General features: G+C 35.9%; 1 protein-coding gene across 1 annotated transcript in view; it reads left to right on the top strand.

The window, feature by feature from the left end:
* Positions 1-27,044, top strand: part of Pli (E3 ubiquitin-protein ligase pellino) — a 49,703-nt gene continuing 22,659 nt past the window's right edge. Inside the window, exons 1-3 of the mRNA XM_076126448.1 lie at positions 1-322; positions 9,689-9,793; positions 21,447-21,678. Of these exons, the coding sequence (XP_075982563.1) occupies positions 309-322; positions 9,689-9,793; positions 21,447-21,678 (351 nt within the window). The 5' untranslated portion in view covers positions 1-308. The remainder of the gene's footprint in view (positions 323-9,688; positions 9,794-21,446; positions 21,679-27,044) is intronic.

Raw genomic sequence — 27,044 nt, 5'->3', positions numbered from 1 at the left:
TTTCATAAGCACTTCGGGTCAGTTCGACGCTAAACTGGCGTGAAGTTTGTTCCATTGTAATCTAAAAACACATTTTAGTTTTAGTTTGTGTTTATGAGATTTGATGTTCATCAAAGTGGAGTGCGAATCATTCGAAATTAGTGGAATTATGAAGAAGAGTGCGTATATCGCTCTTTAGCGATGTGTGAATTTCGTAAATTGAATTGATGGTGATATAATAAAATTCATGGTGTTTCCGATATTGTTAGTGCCGTTTGTAAAGTATAGTTCGAATCATAGGGTCCACAAACGAGGAGACGGATTCTATCATGGTCGTAAAACGGTAAGTTTTTATCTACAGCGTGGTATGTCTAAATCACCCAACATTTGTATTCTGCCTGCGAAATATGACTAAAAGCAAAAATGCTTTGTTACATGGGTGGATGTTATGTTCTTGAAGAGGTTTGGATGTGTTATAGGCGAATACAAATAACATAGATAGATATTGTTTGTTTATGTTTGGTTGTAATTCCATGATTATTAACATGTAACTGATATAACAATAACACAAAGTTGTTGTAATTTAATTGACCATGTGTTTAGCGACACGCATTCAAAAGAAAAATACGCTGACGATGCGTTTTTGTTAGAAATATCGATCACTAAACATACGGTACCGTTGACAAAACCTGTCGTGTTTTGTTCTCGGATAGACAAGTTAATGTAAATAACAAAACTAAACAAAATCCTTGTGAGCATTTATCAATCGCTTACAACAATAATAATTGTAAAAAACGAAAACGAGTAAAATCTTACCCCCATTTTATAAACATGTAAAATGACCCACATTTAACTCGAAAACATTGGAAAAATAATAGATAATGTTAGATAAAACAACTTATGGAAATTTAGCTTGAGTAACTGTAACAGGCCAGTCACTGGTCAATAGTAGCCAGTATTCAGGTTTGTGTGTCAATTAACATGCAGATCAGACAATGAGGTTTTACCTAGTCTGACTGTCAGTACTTATTCAATAATAAATGTTGTTTGCTTACTCTGTATTTAAAAATAATACCTTCGGTTCATCAAAATAAAAGGTTTAATTTCAGTTTTTTTATTTTATTGAACTATTCCAAAATAATAGTTAATCTGCTGTGAAATTGTCTTAGGAATTAAATTAAATTAAAATGCAACACATGAAAATTTCATGATTAGGTATAATGTAGAATTCTCTTCTGTAATGTAAAAAAAGAAATGGTAAAATGCTCGCAATGTGATTAACAACGACAGAGTACATACCTAATTCAATTTGCTATTTTCTGATTCATTTACATAGAATTCAAATATGTAGACGCTATGGTTTTCCTTTAAAAGATTCTTCATTCTTTATGTCATAATGTCCTGTTTTTAGTTTAAATTCTATACATATGAAACCACAACACAGTAGCTATGCCAAAATACCCATAACAGTACTGTAAGGATAATAGTATTATTTAAAGCACAAATTTTTTACCTACGAAGGTACCTAATTAAGGGACGTAGTGCAAATTTGTAATGAGTTCCTGCATATTTGTGGATTACTTTGAGAACAATCTTTTTTTCATCTTTGTAATAATGCAGATAATAATACTGATGAAAACAGGAATAGCCATAAATGGATTATTAGATAATAAAGCTGTTTTACCCAAAGTCTATGAAAACAAATCCAAATATATTGCTTTGCTTACTAATGACTTTGTTTTGTTAATGGGGATTTTAAATCTTTGATTTATGGTAATTTAGTAGACTAAGGTCATGATTACTTAATGTATTTTTAATTACAACTAACTGTTTACTCATCACTAAATACCTACATACAAATAAACAACACTGTTTTTATTAGGTCAGTCTTTAATTTCCAATACGTATTCACTAGCCACAGTTGGTGCTTTTCCTCAGAAAAATACATTGCGTGATTTATAAATCGTGTACAGTGGCCCCTGTCCAAGATATTTTAAAACTTCACAGCTAAATATAAACCTCTTACATACTTCTTGACAGAATTAAAAGTAAAAATAAATTGTAAAAGCTCTTCAATGTTTCGTCGTCTTATAAAAGTACGTAGGTAGATCTTTCGTCACGATAGGGTCGAGGTCAGACAGTTAATCAATGTCAATCATTCAGTACTTATCAATCAAAGTTGCATATGATTAGGAATTTATAAGATGGTTCGTGAAGACGACGTTCGTTAAAAACGCATGTATTTATTATTACAGACGACAACGAAAATTGTATTCATTTTATGTATGTTTACCTTTTACATGTTATATGAAAGATATAAAATCCTTCAGATAAGAAAGACCTTTGTTTATTGTCGGAAACATTACGTTATCCAATTAAAACTCCATTTAGAAAAATTGTTTTGATACAATGTCTAAACTAATTAAGTCCAAGATAATAATCGTTGTTATTGTTTGCTTCCTCAAAACGATACTGATTTAGGAACTTATAACATTATACGTCGTCAGTGAGTCGATCCTTGTAATTCTAACTTGCGACCTTGCAGGTCTATTGCGTCGCACTTGCATTCAAGTACAGACCGCCTTTAATGTTATTCTTACGTTGTTATCTCAGTCTGTCGACGACCTCTGCGAACGATCACGTCCACTTTATGGTTCATATTCAGACAAAGGGAGCCTTCCAGACTGACACTATAAGTTACTTGAACCGACAGACTCGAATAATGTTTACTTTTATTGACTTCAAAGTCATATTGAGGTTCTCAAAGCATGTGAGGTTTTCACCCATACTTGAGTTTTATTTATAACGGACCAGGAACAAAGCACAGTGACGTTTGCGTGGAGCCCTCTTTTAACCCTCGCTCATTAAAGTTTCATCTTAGCAATGCTACGTCCGCCCCGCGGGTCGTATTCGCTTAGCTGATTGCGCGAAATATGTCGCTGAAACGAGCCTGTAACATTTTTACGACATACTTTTGTATTCAATTCCAGATCATAATAAGAAAATATAACTCGTAAAGCAACTATAACATGAAGTTTGGACATTAACAGGGCACGTGTACTAGGTGTACTTATAAATTACCTACCTACCTAACTACTAGCTACTGTGTCGCAAATATGAATTTGATATTCGCTGACTCATAAGTTCCGGTTTTGTAGTCCATTGCTTCACTCTTTGCAATAAATAAGTAATTATGTTGTCTCACGATATGAGCAATATAATTTCATAGAAATTTGTAAAATAATGCTGATTTGGAGGGCATTTCTAAGAAGGCGTATAGGTACCTGCGTCTCGTTCGCAGACCCCACATGTTCGGTATTTACTGATCCATACCCCGCATGAATTTACACGTCCTTCCCCTTAATGGATGGGCTGCAAATCGCCCACCCATGGCAAAGAGATAACAATTTCGTAGAGGAAACGTGAAACAGCGGATTTTCCGCTTTTACCATTTAAATAGGTTTTTGTTTCACGAGCTCTTAATCCCCGATAAGAATGGTTTGCTATTATTTAGTGTAGGAATATCTAACTATCCTTTTTATGCCATACTTTTCGATTCCATCCTTATTGAAAGTAACCACCTACGTTCGTTCTTTAAATGGAGAACACAATAACAACATCAGAAAATGACTCAAAACTGTAGCCAAAATAGACAGATAATATTTTTAACGTTAAAAGCTGCTTTAAATAGAAACCGCGGTTGAACGAGTTACTCATTGATGTTAGCACGTAAAACCCCTTCGGTTAACTCGTCACACCAAGATAACGGTTGACATGATTCAATTATAAGGAAACGCGTGGGTACTTCATTCATTTACAAGTCACGGTAATAAACAATCGGCTATTTTGGTTCGAAATTGTATGATACCAATAAATATAAAACTTAACGCAGACACCATGAGTTATTACAATATTCTTGAAAACATTATTGTATGATGTAACTCAACTTTTCGTCGGACTTATTGTGAAGACTTTTTGTTTGGATATAAAAAGCGAATATCTAATGGCTTCTAAACAATTATGGCGGGCACGCCTGCCGGTTCGACACCTGCCTTCGATACGCAGTTCGCCGGTCCCGACTCACACCTGCGTGACAGATGTTTATTTTGCTACACAGATACCCTCTTTCAACTATTTCCTACAAATTCCTTTCCTGTACTTTGACATTTGATAAACTTCCCATTCGTGAGGATCTATTTTGAGAAATTAAGCCGATTAATGCACCCCTCTTACAGAACTTAATAACGCAAGGCACGTGCTATGCCGGCTATGCGCTTTCGGTAATCCTGTCCATTGAAAGAGCCGTTCTTATAAATTCTAATATGGTGGTCAGTGTGGCTATACAACATGGTTGGTTAGTCGGAAGGTCACCCCTCCGAATGTGGCGTGCGCGCATGCGAGTGCCGACATGTTACAGTTCGCTGACCGCATGGCATCACTTGCCCTGGTTCGTTGCATAGACATGCCAATTTTTTACTTTCTTGACGGTAATTCAAGAAATGTCAAATTATGTGCTCTTAGACTGTTGTTATTTTTTTTACTATTGCACTTACAAATAATTATTATGGTAATTCCACCTGTCTGTGATATCAAATACGGGTTTGTCCATGCAGGTTGAATGAACTTTGAAGTTTCAGAAAACCACGTGGATTTCAAAGATTGCGGTTTTTGTTGATGACTAATGAACTCGAGTCATGTATTCGTATGTAATAATACTTTGACGTTTGTCCAAAGCGTAATCTAATGTTTTGAGTCCAGATTGCATTGAAAATGACAATATTTATATTTATCTTATCCTAACAATAAAAACACTTCAGCGCAACAAGTGAAAGTTGCAATAGTTCTAGATGACTAATCACTTTTACTTAATTAATTTGATGGCAATTTGAGTGTTACGGTGTAATAGTGTGCCTTAAAATTTAAGCCCATGCCTCACGGCTCGGTTTTTCTCAAACGGGACATACGTGCCATGACTAAATTACTAAAGAATGCATACCAGTTCATCCTTGTTATTTAAATTAATGCAGAAAACCTGAAATATTATATTAAAAATTAAACTTTTTATAGTACAAAGTCTTTTTTGTATTGCCTGTTTACTAGTTAAATAATGTTGTTACAATTTCTTGTTTGCTGTTATTATTCTAATATTACTTTATAGGTGTACCGAAATGGTGGTTATAATTCCACCAGTCCACTTTCACTGAAAGTGTGTCGATGCCAACAATGTATAACGCCTGTATGCCTAAAACATTAATGACAGAAATCTATCAAATACAGCAATGAGTTAGACGATTTCTAAAACTTAATCTTCTACTTGCGACACAATTTAAGAAAGTATTCAAGGTAAAAAAATAGAATTTAGACGTCTGGAAAATCCTAATCGAAGCCTTTAAACATAAATAAAATTTCCTCATCTGTACGTATACAAATCGTCTTAAACTCGAAATATTCCTACTATAACGTACTAATAAACGATTAAGATAGCAAAGAAAATATAACAAACAATTAAGTATGTTTTTTTAATAGTCAAAAATAACACCTTTCCCATTGTTGATAGTAATCTTGATAGATCGCACGATTTCCCTTTATACCTACGTTGAGTGTCGTTATCTTTTGAACTGCGGGAAGTGGCAGGGTATCACTTCCTTGGGATGTCGTAAATACGAACAAGGAATCACTTGCACCTGCTTATAAAAGGCTGTTATTCCGCTTATTTATTGCAAAGAATTCACTACAACTAATTTAAAATAAATACTAGCCTTTTTAGGGTTGACGAAGTATTCAGTCTTACGTTTAATGGAAAATGTTTGAATATTACACTTGGTTGGGTTAACCTAATTCAGAACTTTAATAGATGTCAGGTGCAGGTTGAGGACTCAGTGGTTTGAACATTCTAATTAACATAGGAAAGGGAACTGCAACTCTAATTGGCTATTCAAGTTAAATTACCTCATCGACTTACTCGTACTGCGTTACTGTAAAACTAATTTTGCGTTACCGAGATTTTTTTATTTGACGGTTCGTCACTTATTTTATGGTTATGATACATAACCATAAAATAAGTAGTTAATCTGCACTATTGTTGTGGCAAAGACACTTTTCGTAGTTATTTCTCTCGCATATAGGTTATCAGTCAATGAATAAATGCATTGATGATAACTATTTCAACTCCTTACTGAAATATTTCATAGTACATAAAGCAATTCTTTCTCCTCCCGATTCATAACAGAATATGTTTGTATACGTATTACTACTGGTTGTTCTAATCCCGGATTTGAAGGATTTTTCACCGTCGATAAATCCATAATCTCGTATTATCGTGATGTTGTGCAGATTAGCCGAAACGAAATATAATGGAGTGAAAATAGGTATATTACATTCACGACATTATTATACTTTCACAAACTTGTGGTTTATTGAAACGTGCAAATCGAAAAAAAAATCTTTTGTCCGAAAGTTTTTAAACGATAGAGTACTTTTGCACCACATGTATGTATTATAAGCAAAAACATAACTACTTAAACACTCCCTATTGTCTTAATATTGAAACGAGGTTGTACAGTGATATTAAGACATCCATATTAAATGAGTATGACAACGGCAAGGACGGCTTAGCACAGTCTCCGAGTCAGAGAAGGGACTTAATACTCTCATTAATATTACCAACTATCCTTTCAAGGCTACACCGGCAAGGCCACATAAGTCGGAAAATCAAATAACGGTGATCGCCTCTCTCGAGTGGCCGACCACGAACCAAAACACGATGCGTGGGACGACCCCTCATTAGATGGACCGACGGTATAGTGACGACAATCAGTGGATACAAACGACTCTGATTTTGTCTACTTACAGTTCAGAACTTTCTGGATAAAACCTATTTTCAGCGGCAGAAATGAGGACAATCAAAGATTGTTCGTATAAGTTTTTAAGGCATTTTTTGTGACGTCTAGTATCCATCATTAAATAGTAATCCTGATTCATACACTGCTCTCTTGAGTATTTTTTTGGATGTACGAACAGAATACCTGCAATATTAGATATTTACTCTTGTAGTTAAAAGGGGGCAAAGAACTGTACACGACATTTCTTTTCGTATTTCGCATATTAATCATTGCTATTATTCCTCCCCTGCTCAATATTATAAGAGACTCCAGGTGTAAATAACAAGCTATTTTGAGAAATTCGCTTTTAATCTTTAACGAGTATTTAATGATATTAAGGAACTTGAGGGGCTTCGGAACTACTGAATTATTCACAGAAAGGCAGATATCAGTTCGACGTGAAGTTGTGTCATCAAATTGGAGGCAGACATAAATCGTTTCGTATCCGGATAGCGCTCGAATCAAAGTAATTTCCGCCTCTTGTAAAAAAAAATGGCCGTTGGATCGTCGACCGTTGCCCATTGGCCGTTGATTACACGTTATGGATCGAGTACCTTCCTTTTCCATCTGAAACTATCTGATTTCAATTAAAACTTAAATGTGAATGGAACTGTTAAGAGTTACTTCGCAATTTTTATGAAATATTCTTCAGCAATAAATTTGGCTTTTATTGTTTTTGGGTAAACCCATTCTAAACAGTCCAAGTTTATTACAGTATTTATAAAACTAAATAATAAAGGTTTAAATTTTTATTAGGTAGACTGTAAAACCCGCACTTTTTCCTCTATTGTTTTGTTATTTAAAAGTTTGTTTTGTTGTAAAATTTATAGGTGACACGACTGTTGGTAAAATTCTATTAGGTACGAGTAACTATAAACTGTAAATGAAAACACTAGGAAAACCTAGCGGGTTGACGAGATAGAAAGTGTTTAGTAGATAGTGGCTAAGTCTATGAGAGCCTTTAGTTGCTTTAGTCTTGAGATCGTGACTGTGTGAACGGTGAAAGTACAGGCACAACAGGGGATTGAATAGCATATATTTTATAATAAAGTCTTTCTCGTTCTGTCTCGAGAGCAACTTCATTGAAACTGAGTAAACGGAACTGGTTTGAGGCTTGTGGCCGAGGGGCGTCCGCTTTGTGTAGGTGTACGCACTATAGCGTACTGCCTACTTACTACTGATTCGTTTGTCTTTCGAGAAATTAGTCAGAGGAATTCACATCGTGTAGGAGCGATTCTTCATAAACTTCCGTCGTTCCCACATTGGCCGCATTTGGTGTGTTGCGACAAAACCGGATGCATCGTAGCCTTTTATCGCCACGTGCTTCGGGTGCCGAACACTCAGCACGACAAGCCGGCGTCATCCCTATGACGCGCTGATTATTCACCTCCGTAGCAATTCCAAGAATTATCACTACGATTACGATTACTTATGTGTCTGCATATTAAACAGATGTGTAAAGTTCCTGCTTCCATTTAATATTCAATCAAAATAATCTAAAGTAAGACAAGCGGAAGCACTGTGCGGAAAAATTACACGCAGACATGCAAATTATCTTAATTGTTTGTGTCACGGAATCACCTGCTACTTTTATGTAATAAATGTATCATAGAAGGCATACACTTACCTACCTACAGGTACCTAGATCTATATTACAAAACGTAAAATCATCCGAGAGTAATTTTCGAATATTTCGGAATTGATCAGCCTTTGTTTCGAATGAATTAATATTCGATATCGACTGTGGGCCGGCTGGAGAGTGTTATTATTTAAATTCTGGCCCTCGGTAATTGTAGGTCGGCATTAGTAGAATGTCCTATCGTCGAGCCGGGAGAGCAGGGGGTGGCGGCGGGAGGCGGAGGGCTTTGACCCCGTGCCCGTAATCAGGGCCGCTCTGACCGCCTCTGCTGTCCTTGCCATCCTCCTTCGTGTTCAATTTGTAACATTTCTTTATGAACGACGCCATCTCATAAGTTTTCTTTTGTCTAGCAGTGTTCATTGATAATAACGCTAATAAATATCTAATCGGTCATAACAAAAGCGATAGTGAAGTATGTCATCCGCAGGTACTTCTACGCTGAAAGTGTGTGTTTAGAGATAGAGTGGCCTAGTTCGCAGGCAAGCACCGATAACTTATCGTCGATACGATCGATAAAGCACTCTAAGCACTAAAGCGCTTTTAGGTCGGGAACAAAGTAAAATCTGGTTGCAAACCGTTAGTCGTCACTTAATTACTTCATAGACGCAAATAGAATGTCTACGAGCGTTTATTGTTTAATAACTGAGGAGGTTTAATGGTTAGTTTTACGTTGCTTGTCGGTGCATCGGCCCCGACCGGTTCCGGGAGATCGTGGTCATAATTTACCACTAATCTTGACCCACAGCTGTCTTAGACCAGTTTCTCTGATGCGGAGGTTTGATCCGTCATATCAATAAGATCTTACTCAGGCGGAAGTATATACGCAAGAAGTGTACTATACAAAGGTTGTGGGTGGTAATCTTTGTAATCAAGCAAAGCTTTAAAACGTGATACTGATTTAACGATCTCTACGCTTTATGTTATAGGTGTTAAGAACAGTGTAATGTAATACGGCTTCTTTTATCTAGATTTGAGTTTATGAGATGAATGCGTATGATGCAAGAGGAGTGAGAACAGTATGTGTGTGATGTTTTTATAGATCGAATGCTATCTTAGAGTGAGAAGTTTACAGATAGAAATGTTTTGAATAAATGAATTAGATTCAGGTAAAAGTTTACTGTTATTAACGTCTTCGAAGAAAAACCAATAGATATTGTAGATATTCTATGTCATATTTTCCTTGTTACAGTGCTGCGGACAGTGCGGAATCACCAATACTGGAGGAAGCTGGCGAGAGCGGCTCCGAACAGAAGCCAAAGCCACTCGTCAAATATGGAGAACTCGTAATACTCGGGTGAGTGGTCAGCTTACAGCAAAATCATACCTTACTACCTATAGACTATCTATTTACTTGATCTTACCTCTATGTTCTTACAAAAGTTATAATACAATTTCCTTTAGGGAAAACAATTCAAAAAATATACTCATTATGGCAGAATCAAGGAAGTCGATTACACAAAAGTTTATATTAATTATTTGAAATTTTAATAATAACACCCGTAGTGGGCAGCTTTGATTTAGTTCCGTTCTATTCAAAATATTATGTTCTATAAGGAAAATATAAGTGGCACAGCTTGTAACATGTCGCCTGTCGAATAAGGCACGCTAATCACTTCCAAGAAATCTGCTTACAATATCAGGAAGAAGTCGGTCTCCAGCTGCCTTCCAATTATCTTCGTTTGAATAAGGTATACTAAGTCAGACCTTGTATGTATAAAGAGAAGGGTATTTGAATCTGTTTACCGACAACGAGCTTAAAATTGCGCGTCTTTATGTTACCAACTCCTAAAAAACGGACTAGTAAAAACTTTTAAAAGGTTCTCTGCTTTGTAGCGCAGTGGATGCTATGCCGTTGCCATTATTTCGGGAAGAATTGAATTCGATTCCCACACGAAACCATTATTTCTGCGATTAGTTGTTTCGGATCTGGTTTTAATTTGTGTCCGTTGTTTGTATGTTTGTAAAAGTCTCCGCGACACTAAAGCAGCTTATTGCGGGAGTTGTTTTTAAAGAAAAAAGAATGTATGCCAGTTTAATAATCTTCTTCTATACGAAGACAATCCCTGTCAGCTGAGAATTAACAGCAAAAGCGGTAGAAAAAGCAGTACCATCTTAGAGCTTGTTATAAAAGAATTCATTAGGTATCGTCTCGTTTTACACAAAGGAATAAGTCTTAAGATTTTCTCTCATCTAGGTCATACTACGGCTATACATTGTGACCTAGTTTTATGTTACGAGTAATGATGATTAATTTTATTATGAAGAGTTAACTCTTTAAGCTTTTAAAACCACTTAATCACTCACAAAAAATACGGATTTATTTGTCAATAATAGGCCATTAATATTAAAGTTTCGTATATAAAAAGGCAGAAATTAACTAGAGAAAATTCCGGACACTCGTAACTAATGAAAGAGTAATGTTTAGTAATTATCCTGGGAAATCTTTCCACGCAGACGAAGTCACGACTGGAAGATGTAAATCTGTACGACTGTAATAAAGCTGGATATTTTTTTGTTTAAAATTGAGCTATTGTTAGAAATATTACAATATTAATTGAGGCGCCCATAGCCAGTTGCGCTCAACAGCTGGTTAAGGATCTGTGGGTTATGCAAACCTTGGCGCGGTTTTTCCATAGATGGGTGACCGCATAGTGGTATTTGAGCTGGGCGTCTTCATGCTTCGGGAGGCACGTAAAATCGTAATTGATAACAACCAGGACCGACTGGTCCTGGTTGTTATCAATTACGATAACAGTCTTAAAGCCACGTAAAAAGCCTTTGGACGGCTTGAACAACTTTAACACTAGGTTGACCACTAACCATACGACAAGAAGAACAAAAATAGAAATATTTAAAAAAATATATAAATAGCATGAGAGACGTCTTAATTTCGATCAAATGGTTATCTTGCATCAAAGCTTCTTTCCAGATGACATAAAAATAACGTATCGTGATCGATGGCAGTAATGGACCGAAGGTGTAGATTACATAAACGTTTGTTGCCTCCATTACATACTACATACATGTGTTGAACGAATTTTACTGCTGTATAACTAATTCAAAATGTTTCCGCTCTCAATCACGGTTTTAACTGCGTGATTTTAGTTATTTTATTCGTGTTTTTTACTTTAATTCTGTTATATGTATTTCGAATTTAATTCGTTGTAACTTTACCATAACATATGAATATTAATAGATTTATAGTATAAATTATCAGAACTTGGTACACGATGCTTGTTGAAGATTTCCCAAAATGATCATTACATATTCATTAAAGTAGGTATTAAAAAATCCTGTAAGATTTGTTTGTTTGTAGTCAAATAGTTCCATTAGTTTAAATAAATGTAAAGATCCTAATTTATACAGATAAACGTTAGAAAATTGCGAGACATTTCACAGTTTCTCCTCAAATGAGGGAAAGTGAACTATGCCTAAGAACTGAGGAACAAAACTAATAAACATCAATTTTACGGTTGTGCGCAAATAGCAGAATGGTTTAACAATTTCGAAACAAATTGTTTCGTTCGCTATAAAAAATGTAATTTAATATGGACTAACATTATTCACGGCTAAACAAAACGTGACTTTTTGTTAATTAACATTCTCATACTTGTTATGTTTTTCTTATTCCTGATTATCGGGATGAAAGCTTATATAATGTACTCGAGTGTCTTTGTTACTCGAAGTAATAAATCTCCCGGGACTTATAAATGTTAATTTTAATAGATAATTTGTTTGCAGACGGCTTGTTGAATTTACAATAGCTACTTAGTAAGGAGATAAGCCTCTTTGTTTAATTTATTTAATTATAGCACTTCTCTGTGACTTGGAGCGTCGATTTTAATAAAACATTGACTGCGTTCACCTGGGACGATGTACCTTAGCCTTAGTACTAATAGTTCCTATATATCTAGTACGTATGTATATTCCTGCTACTTTGTAATGCCAAAGTTTGGATAATTATAGCAAACTATGAAGTATAAAGATGTTCTATTCTATTACTTTAAGCGCAAATATTGTCTATGTGCGTGTATTCGTTACGGTACTGTTTTCTCAGACTAAGTGGTCACAAAGTTTTACAATAATGTTGGTCGCAATAGTGCGTAGAAGTACAACTGTAAGGTTAGGCCATAATCGCGTTTATCGCTTAGTGTCGCTACTACATTTTTAGACCTCTGTACTCCTGGTATGTAACTTAACTACTAAAGTCACTGGCACGCATAAATTTAGTTTGGTTTAGCCTAATACTAGTCTCTTTAATATCTTTAGTATTAGTACCCAGTAGTTAATCTATAAGATATATTTCATACGGTGTTCTTAGTTCTTACTGTACGAGTCCATCTCACCTTTGACCGATCGGTTTCATATTACAAATACAATGAGAAGCTCATTTCTAAATATAAATCGTATATCATGAGCTAGCTCGATTGATCAACGAGGTTAACAACATCACGCGCGGTCAGACCTCAGATGAATGACCACTGTTCATATGACACGTCTCGATACATGAAAGGCTTTTCACTACATACTATTTTGTCAACTGAAGCTCTGTATTCATCTAGCTCTAAAGGTAAATAATTTATAGACTACCAGTTTTTGCTTTCAGCACCATTTGCCTAGATTTTGTGTAAAAAAGTAGCCTATCCTTTGTTTAGGCCGTAAGCAATTGTGTCCCAATCGCTTTAGCACTTCAAATGCACAAATGCATGATAGATATACCTTTGCAAAAAGATAAAGGAGTATAAATAAATTAACAACAAGGTTCTTTCTGAAATATCCGTGTCATCAGTTTATTGACCTTTGTTAGAGTTTATAATCTTAAGCCGCTCAGCTGGTATTTACAAGTAAAGCTGTTGAGCTTAGTCTATAGAATGAGTAAGCAACCAATCAGAGCTGCGATCTATCTCTGATAGACAGTCGATAATATACAGCAGATAACGAAAAAATATTTCCTTTTTGACGAAGAATTGATTTCTGTTTCAATTATTTGTCTCATAATAAGGTTTTCAAATTCTCAGAAAGATCAAATGAAACCCTTACGATTTCGTGGTTCGTGTGCCCAAAATACTCTCCAAAAGTTCTGTCGCATTTTCCAAATACCAATATTTTTCACTTGCCCTGAAAATGAAACGGACTAGTCTTCACACCTGAGTAAACGTTGCGAGATGGCTATTTGAACTATTCGCTGGAGGTAGCTTCCTTTATGAACGTTATATTTGAACTAGAATCTTATCTTGAACCTCACAGATCTTCTTTTATCACAGGCGATATGACAACGGTCATATCGGTCATGGAGCGGTAATCTTTATTGTTCGCAGTGCTACGTTTTTTAATACGTTTATGGCTGCTTGTAAAACATTAATTCTTGCTTTAGTATGTTGATAACTTAATTCTTAGTACCTAGGCAGGTGGTGAGATGGAATTATAGATATTTATTATTAGGTTTATTATGCTTGCGAAATATTTTCACGGCTTATGTCGAACCCAGCTGCAGTAAACAGCAGGGCACATAATTTAGTTTTCTTTAATTAGTGCTGTTCTACGTTACTCTTTATAAGGGCTTATGAAATATTTCATCGGTGATCTTTCAATAGACCTATTTGTACTAAAAGTTTCCATTTAATTAAATGCTTGTCTTAATAATGCTTCTCTTATCGATCGACAATGACGAGCAATTTATTATAACATCCCTCATTCCCCTATTAGAAAACTTTATAGAGGGCCTTTCTTATTGATCGCTTTGTCCTTGGTTTCGTATTAATTCTATGGCTCGCAAGTAACCGATGATAATATGTCATAACTATAAATTACTAAGTCCAGGTTAAAGAGAGGACTATTATTCATTGCTAGGTAGACCTATGCTTCGGATAATATGATGAGGTTGACTTGCAAATCAATCAAACAAAGGTGCAGGATGCAGAATGACATCATTGAGGCAATAATGTCTTGTTTGATCTTTGTACACCAAGCTTATCGTACACGCCTTATAAGATCTGTTTACATTATCTTTCACGTAGCTTATGAATGTATCACTTTCTATTTTGATTGTAACTTCTCGGGCAACCAGCACTAGACTGCAGATAAATTGCGCAGTCGTGATCAAAACAATCGTTGTACCCAGTTTCTGTAATCTACAGCACGCATGTGGAATCTTATAATCACGGTCATGACATGAATTCATAATAATTGTGGTATATCGAGTTCAAGACTAGCTGACCGCAATACTTGGTTTCTCGAGTTGCGCAGAGGTCATGAACATGATCCAAGTCTTCTGTATCTAACCACTCACGTTTTAGCTGTTTTGTGTACATTTCTGACCTAAATAGATACAAGCGAAACACACACAAATGCACGATTCAAATATGGCTGGAGGAAGAGTGAAAATAGCGAACGAGACTTGCATTACTGAAACGTAACTCCGCTCTTTAATTACGTACGCTTTGAATGTGATGCATTTCACGAACTACTGTTTATACTGGATGGGTATGATTGTTTTTATTTTGAAATTGATATCGAAGTTGGAAATTGTATCGAGGAATCACACTCGTTTTTCTCGTTCAATTTCAAGCCATGCTTTCGAAACGCGCAAATGACACATACAGAACCAACTATACTGTCAAATAAGGAAAACATTACGGAAAGCATATGCTAACTATTCCTTAAATAGGTGTGTGAAAATGGCTAACCCGTATGTAGCCTACATTGTGGATAGTACACAATTTAGGTGACGCGTGCCCAGCTGTAGAACAATAGCAGGGTGATAAAGTAAACTTGTATTTTATCCGTTGGGTTACGTACTTACGTAGAACCAGTTTTATAATAATAAAATTATGCAACGTCAAAGTCACCGCTAATTTCAATGTTAATGATATGCTCTCCGGTACCGGTCAAATTCCGCTTACGTATTCAGAATTTGAATGAATTTATTACATCATCGGCCTATAGAATATTTGATATGAAATGCAACATACTGTTTGTATGGTAGGTTAGTAGTTAGCATGCGTACTTCTGTTGGTTTTTGATGTTTAGCTAGTCCGTTCAACCGGCGCCAGGAGCGGTTCCTTTATTATACCATTAAAATGAAATAACGAGATGTTTTACTGTAGGCATATGGGTTTTACAGCTGATATTACGTAGTGACGCGTCAGTTCTTTGTATCGCACAAAGATGCTATGTGCCGCGGAAGTAAGTCTGCGTGAGACGTGCGCCGATGCCAAAATAGCTTCCCTGTTATGTTACGTTTTAAATCATAACACATTGTAATCGTGCGCTATTATTCAATACATTTTAGCGCTCTAAATCGTTGAATAACAGCCATTCTTTAGTGTTGTAATAACGAAACTGAATACCAAAAATAACGGTCTTCAATAACGTAGATATCTAATCGGCATCTCAATTTAGCCAGACGTCATGCATGCCGAATATATTCGTTTATTTCTTTGTATGCAGGTGGATAAACCGTTTACCCGTCTGATTATTAATAAGCCTCTGGCACGTACGTACTACAAGTACCTCGGTACTAACGCGAAAAATCGTTTACTAATTTGTATTTCGGCGAACGGATGCTTAATTGCTTCTCTTTGACGAAAAACTTTGAACCTCGACCTTAATTTAACGACTTTTTGATTTCTCTTGACTGGCGTAGTTTGGGCGGCTTCGTTAAAAAGCCTTCTAATACTAATTGTTTCTACTGTTGTAGAATTTCTCGAAAGCTCCACGTTTCACATGTTGTGATTGACTGTAAAGGTCACACGAATTCACATGTTTTGAGTTAATTTGACCTTTGTTTCTTGTTTGGTATTTGTATACAGTTTTGGGCACGTGCGCGTACCACGTCTCCTTTCACGATGTCTGAAATGCGCCAAGTATTCACCTTTTAACCTTAAACAAATATTTAAAATAACTTTTACATTTGAAGAAAGGTTTATGAATCGTAAAGAGAATTAATACCTGTGTTATGATGATATGATCAACTAACACAAAGTAACTTACTTATTTTTCTCAATGGGTGGTGGGCGGATATAGCTGACACGTTAATAATTCATCCAATTATCAAGGTCACTGTGCTCTAGTAATAATATTTATTTACGTGTCTCCATTTGAAAAAAACAAACACGTACTTAAGATAAAAATAGTATTAACATATGGTGGGAAATCCGTGTTTTTGTACTGATATTAAAATATTACGACTTTTTAATAAATACGGGCAGTTGCAAAAATAATAATGAATTGGAAAGTGCCTTTGAATCGGTCTGAATGCGATCGTGAAATCATTTTTCCGCTACATTGATGAAATACTTGATTAGTGTTCCGTGACGAATTTGGAAAATCTAAATATTTATGAAATCAATGGCGCGTCTCTCTCACTGACCCGAGACATTGAAAAAGGCTTTTCGATATTGAAATTAGTTCCATAAATTATTATAATTTGCATGTGCGTCAGTTCCACGCGGGATTTCCATTTTGAAAAAAAAAAAGCCATTTCGAAAAGGTAAATTTGCTGACAAAGTATGTGTCAGAAGATGTCTGACACACTGGGAATGGCGAGACTCATTAGTAAATGACAGTAAAATTTAGGTACTGACAAATGCTTTTACATTTATTATCAGTAAACGCGGTCGTGATCTTAATTTTCAACTCAAAACAAAATTTGGGTAACGGCCTTTATATTCCTAGGTAATTACTATTATGCTGGATGAAAGAAGAAGTATAATAGAGCTGCCGTTTTTAATGGTTTTTTTGACTCATTACTATCCTACTGCAGGGCAAGTGTCTCTTCCCGAACTACATGAATTGATTTGATATAAAGAAAACAAATTAATCTTCCTTCTACATTTGAAAATAATGTGAAGAACCATTATTTAACTAACGGTATCCGCTTCGATTGGATTTGATTGCCGAACTGTTACGAGTAGTTACGTACAGCGATGACAGTTAGTACGTGATTTAACGACCGAACCTTTTATTTATTTCCTGACCCTAATTTCTCTTTTGCAATTCTTCTCATGACAATATTATAAACCGCTTTTATTTTCTTCGTAACAGACTTCTTCTAACATGTAGGCCCGGTTTAGTTAATCTAGTTGGTTCAATTCATTCACCTGTCTGTAAAATGTCCTACACAATGTTTGTTCAATAATCGTTGGATTTCGTGCTTGTCTTAACCGTATAATGCTTTTTTAACCGCTGTTACTGCAAAGCTTTAGTACACTAGTCGAAAAAACATTTATCATCTTAGTAATGTAAGGGATAAGGGATCTCTGTTCAAAGATATTGCCTACTTTACTAAATGAAATAAACCGTAAACTTCAATATATTATTCCCCTTTTGGGATCGTAATACCCCACAGATTCTTGCAATAAAATTTTCATAACTTGGGTTGATATCTCGGGTAGGGTAGACGAGTATGAAAACGATACATCATAATACGTAATCCGTCAACCAATCCATATCTCGAATCAATGGAGGTTTCATCCTTTGTTGATACAAAATATAGCGTCCCCATTCTATAAAGTGAACTTAATACACGCGTGAGATTCAAATTCTATGGTGATAGATGTGTTGTCATTTTAAATTGTATGGAAATCGTACACTTTTAAAAGGAGAAGACCTCAATAATTTATCAAGTTAGATCTTGGATCGTATAATATTCAACACTTACGTAAGCCGAATTTGTACGAACTGTTACACTTTAAATTACGTTATAGCTTTTTTCTAAATCGTGAAAAGAACGCCAAACATGCCAACACGCGATGAGCTGGTACCCAAATTGTTACGTTTTGGTACGATACGTTCTATTTCCAGACAAAACATAATACTGTGTGTCCATAATTAAGACATAGTGTTCCATAGTGTAATCCAGTTCCGAGCAACGGGTGTGCAACCGCACTAATTCGATTATACCGATACACCCCTATTTTCTTACAGCCACGAGTAATGCAATCGTTTGCTTAGTAGGGGAGAACCCAGGACGACTCATGTGTCGCTCATGATCGATTTATTTCTAATAGGATTTTCCAACGACTAGCGAGGCCCTACGATGTGGTAACGTTTTCTATTTTAAGTGAAAGAATTGCCGTAAAGGATTATTTGTTGACTTGAGAATTAATTACGTAACGTTAACGCCCGCGTAAACGATCGACGTTCGTCTGGAATTGTACCGTTGATGGGATGCTCTGATTTTATTCTTACTACAAAGATTTCTTTTATTTTGTTTGTAAAGTTTGTGACTTACATTCTAACAAGTAATAAACTTGTTAAAATGTAAGTAGGTATGTGAAGTACAAGAAAACACAATTTTGTTTACTTACATATTTCATTTAGCTGAGCCGAGTTAAGTCTAATCGAATCAGTTCTCAATATCACAAAATTTATTTCATTTTATTGCTTGGTAATTCGCATACAACATTTTACTCGTGTAAAAAGTCCAGTAATTGTATTTTGTAACTCGTTCGTCATACAAAATCATACACGCGTTCGTATATCGCGTAATGTTGACGATTGTCTGAAGTATTGATTCACTAAAAATAGTATTCTAGCCCTACACGTGTAAGGTTGTATAAACTTATCGTATATTATATGGACGTTGTTGTTCGGATTTATCGTCGGCCTACCTACAAGAAACAATGGTGCTTTTACTCAATTTAACCGTTTTATTGCTTGAACATAATTCTTCGCTCTTACCGGCTATTACCAACGTTATTTTTCCTCTATAATAGCTATATTTTCACCAATCGATTCCCCCACGTTTGGTATCCATGCAACCAACTAATAGTGTGCCGAAGGCCCTTGCTGGCTTATTGTGGTCAATTATGTTGTATTATGAGTTGTTTTTTCCTTTATAATTATAACATTAAACATGTTATGTAACTCATTTCTATTAGGATGATTGGACATAGGAAAATTGATTTGAAATGATAACTAACGAGTAACTAGTTTCTACTTAATGTAACAAAATATGATTAATTTAAATTTTAATACGAACTTATGTTGTTTTTAGTAATAGCAGAATTTTATCTACATACATAATTAATGGTGTACAGTGAGGGATTCAACGAAAACGATGTTTTCATATGCGTCAGTCGGGCATATTAAATCGGTATATTATGATGTATAAAAGTTGCAAACATCGGTAAACATCCAAAACATAATATGTTTTAAATAAACATACATTTTTCTAGTTGAAAACTGTCGGAAAGAGCGTGAAACGCATACAAAGGTGAAAATCAGGTGGTTGTTGTGCGGAAACGTAGTTTATCTGATGGGAATTCGCGAGAATAAACGTTTTCAACAAAAACGTCTTATGTCAGACAGTGTGTTACGCCGACTTATATAACAACACACAAAGGTTAGCATTTGTGCAGCTTCCCATGCGTCGAGCCGCTAACATTGTCTTATTTCTTACCGCGAATATAACACAGTGTGAACTACCTGAAATGTTACATCTGTATCGCCGGCGAAATGCACGGCTATTTAATGCGAGATTCAACACTTGTGTTTTGGCGCGATCTTGACATTTGCATCGCGGCTACTCTCTCGACTCATGAATAAACGTAATAAAATGTGTTTTTTTGTTTACTAACAACCGAAACAAGTGGTTATGATGCTATTAAAACATTTTAAAAATGTTTGTATTAGTCACGTATGGTTAAAAATATTTGCATGATGAATGTTAGTAGCCGATATTTTTATGGAAGTTATATCTGCTTCTAGTTATTGATTGGTGGATTCCCTGACCCAAGGGATTAGTTGGACTGGTTAGCTTTGGAAACCGCAAAGAACCCCACATAGTTGGACTATAACAATGGATAGTTCCGTTTGATTGTTCCGTATTGTAAGATCGAAGCGATACAAAAATTATAACTATATCAAGCATTAATATAATAAAAGCTGTTAATTATGATGAACACAAAATTAATTAAGACGGTAATAGGTAGTCCAACCATTTCACTTTTTTGTTTTAAAAAGAACAATTCTTCCGCTACTAAAAATTTCTTCGTTATGTTTGATACCTTTCAAGATTTTTCCCGTAAATATTTTCAATCAGTATCATTATTATTTTCGATTTGGTATTATTACCAGCATTTCTGATTTTAATTTGTACCGTCTTTGTTTAGGTATTAAGCTGTGGGAATCGAACCGAAAGGCACAAGTACCTGTCAATTGTTTCTGATTTATTTCTCACGGAAGTTTAACCTTTCCCATCGACGATTAATGCTTATAATGGGCATTACTAACTACTAAGCACTTATTGTTGTAATTGTTGAGAGCTGACGCTGACCTAAGGATAAAATCTTTGTTGAAAAGAGACACCTTTGTCATTGTCATGTGCATTCAACAACACTTCTCATATAAATCACTGTTACCTCAATGTCAAAAAGATTTGAATAAGATAAAATTTATAATCTGGTAACTTTTCATTGCCAAATACAACAAGGTTTTATGTCATCATGGGTATTTACCAAACCATGAATATTTTTAATCAATTTCTCAACGGCCACCTTTTCCTCTTGAATCGTTATCAATCTACGTCAATCTTTCATAACTGCGTAGTGACGTTATCAATACTGCGTCATTTCACTCATTTCTAATGAATTCACTCGCAAATGTCAGAGGTTTACATAACTTTGATAGGGTATCTATTTTTATCTTTGCTTTCCAGTTGCGCGGTATACAGAATTTTCCGAAAATAGAGTTGTAAATTTTCCAGGTAAAATAAAAGCTGTTGACAATTTGCATAGCAAATATTTAGTAGCAGATAGTTCTTTTTTTAATACAAACATAAATTGCACTTGGCTGACGTGTTAGCATTTTGGAAGAAGACATTGTTTGAAGAGTGGGACAGTAACGGGATAAAAATAATATTTTACTCAATTAATGGTTCCTCCAGGACCTCAATTACAATTTTCTATTATTATGTAAATTTAACGTTTTATTTATTGTTACAGTTACAATGGATATCTCCCAGCGGGAGAGCGGGGTCGGCGCCGCAGCAAATTCGTGCTGTACAGGCGGCCGCAAGCGAACGGCGTGCGGCGCTCGAAGCACTACGTGGTCAAGACACCACACAGCAGCAAGGCGATCCTCGATGCCAGTCAGCATTCTATCTCCTACACACTCAGCCGCAGTCAGGCGGTCATTGTCGAGTACACAGAAGACCCCGACACAGACATGTTTCAGGTAAGATGAGAAACTACTGAACAGCAACACAGTTACAAATCTTCACAAAATATGAGGTTTTTAAACAGATTAATGTACAATTGTCGTCTTCCGAAAAAAGGCCGATCTTTTTGACTTCAAGTTGATATAACATGTGTAGACGACACAAGCGTGAATCAAGGGATGATAATAAAATATTGTAGATATTTTTATCACTTTAAATATTCGAATATCGGACATTCGTATGATTCAGCGTCCTCGTTTTAAAAATGGCAATTTCCCATGACTAAGGTCTTAAATTGTTAAGAAATCACAGGTTTTAATTTGTCAATATTCACCTTCTTGACTTAGAAGTATGATACAAACACATAAAGTGCATCTATACTATTAACCTGCTCCTAAAAATATTAATCAATGCGTTTGAAACTATTGAACATTCTTGCTTTTGAGTGATCCATTAAACAACAAATGAAGACAATGAACCTTACAAATGAAATCTACTGGAGAGAAGCGCCATTAATTTATTTCCAGCGTGTCATAGAGGGCACGTCTCGTTTCCGTTTGACCTTTGTGCTCTCCAATATAATGTGATAGACTAATGTATGTCTATTTTTGTTTTGTTTCTGCTCTATTGAAACAGCCACAACCTGTTAGACTGCAGGATGTCCTTACACTTACGACACGTGACTAAACATTCCTCAGCATCAACATTCGTTGGCCGCCTACGAACTCTGGTTTTTCCCTATTAATCTTAAGGTAAACCAAACAAACTTATTCTAGTCACGCTGACAGCTACTGTGCACTGAATGTTATTATTCCTTCATTGATGAAATAGAAGCAAGATCTACTCGTTGCAATGCTCTATGATAAGGAATTTAGTTCGTAAACATAGTCAGATGACATTTCAAACAGACGATTTCGAAACGATATCGCAAGACCTCGCTATGGGTCCTCTTATCGGGCACCAGACGATGTCTGTTTGTTCTACAAAACATCTGAACAATGCGCCACACGAGCACAAACAATAAGACTTGATACGCGATTGCTAAATGGGGACGCGTATTTCATTTACGCGCTACGGATAACAACATTAACAACCCTCGATTCGGAAACGCTTTCAAAATTTCGCAATGCGCAAATAGGACACTGTGCTACGAGGAATGCTTCGATTAAAACTGAATTTTACACGAAACGCTTTGGTTTGGTGCCAGAAAAACGTTGCGATCATGTGTCGCCGTCTAATGGAGTCGTCAACAGTTCGAAACATTTCACGTTATTAAAACTGAGTACAAAGTTACCACGTCTTTATAATACAACATTACATGCAAACCAAGTGTTTGTTGATGTAAATCTTGTTGTTTACGCTTTGCGTCGCGCGTGAGCCGAAGTGTTTACATGTCGCCGGCGTGTCGTGGCGTCTCTCATATCTAATCGACGCATATGGGTTAGTGCCCCCCGGGAGAACAATGCGTTGGTCCCTGCGAGCGTCACTGCAGTTGACCGCGTGCCGGCGTGCCCAGCCAGGACCATATTATCAGATGTGAAAACACTGCTGTTTATGATAACGTCTTGTAAAAATAATCAACTATAACAATAACAAGCGCTAGTTCAGGTTATTGCACTGAATTTGTGTCGCGTAGTGTGTGATCATTTTGTTGTTTTGTATTTACCTGATTTTTAAATACCACTATTAGCTATTTAAAATAGCTACGTAAAAATACGCAGAGAGGAACACTTCCCACTGTTTTAAAGTATTATTTAATAGGTTTGTCCTTTGTGAATATACTTATTAATGTTCAAACTACAAGGCAAAATACTATAAGAACATTCACTTCAATAATACTAGAACGTTAACGAGTTCTTTAAGTCCAACGTATTTTTTTACAAAATACATGTTATTTTAAGTGATTGCTTGACGTACTTGCGTCCGCGCACTTGCTAATTTCTATGGAGCGTCGAAGTTCGTTGCCGCCGCGGTCAGCGCACTGTTCCACATCCTGTTCATTTGATTGAACGCCATTTCCATTGTTGCTAACATCGCAAACTTACCGGCAAAAATACTACAATGAATACCCAAATATATATTTATTCCACTTGAAGTACCATGTCCACCGGAAGCTGTGGCCCGAACATTAACATACGGCACGTCATTGTTTACGCCGATGTACAACTCATGAATGAATACATCTTTATTTTCTTGCAAAAACTTCCTTGACTTTCAATAATATTGTTTCAACGCATTCCGCCTGACTCATCTATGAAAGAAGCGTTTATCAAATTTTGTTTACAATAAAAAAATAAATTGCACTGATGAATGATTTTGCAGGCGCATTGATGTTTCAGCTATTGTTTATTACCTAGTTAACCTTGTGAACATAAACATTGACCGATATGAATAGACTCATTAACTGCGTAACTAATGGAGATTTTTTGCATTATTTTTTATAACCGAACAACACATACATAATACATAGATCTACGTTTAATCATTGTTTCTTGCCTATAATTTTTCTTTTCCGAGGTGTTAAGCGTATCTTGTATTTAAGTAGAAAGAAGCAGATTCTTTGAGTATTTTTCAGTTACTCTATAGCTATACCTCTGGGAATAAAATTACTATTGCATACATGATTTAAGGACGCTTATTTCAGAGCACCGAAACAATTATGTTTGTCATATAAATCCTGTTTTAATATGCCATTCTCATAAAATAGTGTCAAATGATCGCCATGTCTCTAGTACCACTTATAAATAAATAGCAAATATTTCTACGAGTTCGTTGGCCTCAGATCTAGGTCTAGCTATATTTTTTTATAAATATGCTAATGTTCTGCCATCGAAGTGGAGTTGAGCACGATGCCATCTTGCAACGGTGCCACTCCTCCGTACAAGTTTAGTGGCATACTGACCTCTAAACAGTTAAATGAATTATGTTTAAATTACTATAATTAACTGAGAATGTTTGTGGTAATTTTGACACCACTGCACTCAGAATATGAGTAGCCATAGTTGCTACAAATTTTATACCAAAAAAAACGCTTAATGAAATTCGTGTTGAGATTAGCATCAAAATATTTTTTATCTGCTTTTCAGTATTTGACAATAGTTATCGTGCTTTTTTTCTTTTTTTTTTCTGCGGAAGACGATTGGATACAATACCTACGTGAAGTTAATAACCAGTTTTTTATTCGTTATCATATCAAACAACAACTACGCACCAGTATAAAACAACGCAATTCCAATGTTTATATGTGTAACGTTATAATTAGAAAACCATTTACGTATAAAACAATACGTTTTATCGTTAACAACATCGTTGACGCTCACTTAATGTGCCTTTTTAAACGTGAAATGCTTTCCCATACATAAATAGCTACGAAGCACTCTCAACTTCAATAAAAATTGATTAGTTCTTTGAACGAGCTAGTTGTCAAAGAGGCCTGCATGAATGTGAGCAAATGAACCAATGACGGGTTTGCACCGTTATAACGTGCAATAATAAATTCATAATTTTCGTCCTCTTAGCTTCGGGAAATATAATTTCCGCTTCATTTTATAAACGGTACCCTATTTAAGCTCGCGCTTGTTTCATGTAATTTAATAGTCAATATTACAGCAAAGTTGTCCAGGTTCCAAATTAAAGAAAAGTTTCGAGGCCACTTGGTAGGGTTTCAAAGCCAAGTTAATACGGGTCCATCTAAAATAACGGCTTGCCCAGGGTTGGCAGTGCCAGTGGTCCGGGGCGCGGGCGGTTATCATAAAAATTCAGTGGTGCATCATCTTTGATGGCGCTAACGAGGTGACACATGACGTCACAAATGACCCGATCCGCATGTCAACGAGGGAGGGGCGTGACGTCAGACCAGGGGTGGGAGTAAGAGACGGCGTGGTCGGGCCAAGGACGTCGCCGGGCCGACCGGCGCGCAACACCCGCCGCAATCGATACTGTGCCTTGACAACCGCGATCTGCAATGAACAACCTATCCTCATATCTAGACTAAGACATTATACCTAGAACTTAACACCACTTCTGAACCCTCCTACAAGCCCTTAAACCTTCACCACCATCACCAAGAAAGCGAGTCTAAGTGTCACGACGTCTCCTTATTTGCAATGCCCAATAATATCCACCTCATCATCTTACGGCCTTTGGAACTGGTTATGGCAAATTTATTGATTTTCCAGTAGTCATTCTCAGGTATATCACAATATTATGTATATTAGATGAGGCCTTTTTAGGCTCGTAGATTCAGCTTGAGTTATGTCAGTGGTTGATATTAGGTTTTATTAGGGTTCTCCGCAAAATCATGTTGAGGTTGGGCCATTTGTCTAACGGTCGTTCACCATCTCATGTATATTGCTACGTGTTCACCCCGCCCCGGTTAACTTACTTTCACTAGTATTTTATCTTTGTGCAACCTTCAAGATCACGAACATAAAAACTGGTTTCCGTTCTCATGATTTTAGATTATGTCATATAAAAATGCTAGACCTTGCATCTCATCGGCGATATTCTTTCCTTTCCTCGGCAAACTTGTAAAGATGAGGCGACCTTTGTAAATTTTGGCATAATTTCAGAGGTTCCTCCATTTTCGTTATACGTACGTAATTGCCGCTGTGCAAACCGTGCTTTATCATTGAGAGTGCAGCCTGGCGAGGGTCCAGAAAACGTTCAGCTTTTACTGGTGAAAGTATTCCTTTTGGAGTTCAATAAATAATGTGACAATGTATATTGTTAGTACAGTGTTCTTCGTGGTGATATAGTAGTCTTTCACGTTTTCATGTTTTGTAATCATAAAATTAAATAGTTATGGCAGTGCAAACTGACGGTGTTCATGCTGTTCATGTACAGGTGAAACTTTTTCCATTATACGTTAAATCTAATGCTGTCCCACTATTCGCTGTGAAACCGCCCAACTTACTCCTCAGCTGAGTAAAATTAAAACGATACTTCATAGAAGTTAGAAGGTTGTTTCGATATTGTTGTCAGAAGGGAACTTTCTTTATAACGCAGAGTAACGTCGAAACCAAGTTTCCCTTTTATCTTATAATGAAGTGTTCCATTCCAAAATGCTGCCGAACTGTTCACAAAGGACTATTTATATGGCTTTAAATTAATGAAAACTTTTTAAATCAAGATCAAAGCTGAATCGTTTTGCGTAAACAGAACATGACGCTTGGAAAATATGACAATGATTTAAGTAATTTTTATGGAGACGGTGAACATTTTAACATATCGTTACAGCAATTTTTATGTTAAGATTGTGTTTGCTATTGATTTGTTTCATGCTTTCTTTGTATCTGTCGAACGAATGAGTACTATAAACAGAATTTTCGAAGCTTAATATAATAAGTAGAATCAAACGTGTAAAACATATGACTTTGAAAAG

This window comes from Anticarsia gemmatalis, chromosome 19 (genome assembly GCF_050436995.1).
Source record: "Anticarsia gemmatalis isolate Benzon Research Colony breed Stoneville strain chromosome 19, ilAntGemm2 primary, whole genome shotgun sequence".
Taxonomy (NCBI): Eukaryota; Metazoa; Arthropoda; class Insecta; order Lepidoptera; family Erebidae; genus Anticarsia; species Anticarsia gemmatalis.
Note: the sequence above shows the minus strand (reverse complement) of the source record. Positions and strands in the feature narration are given on the sequence as shown.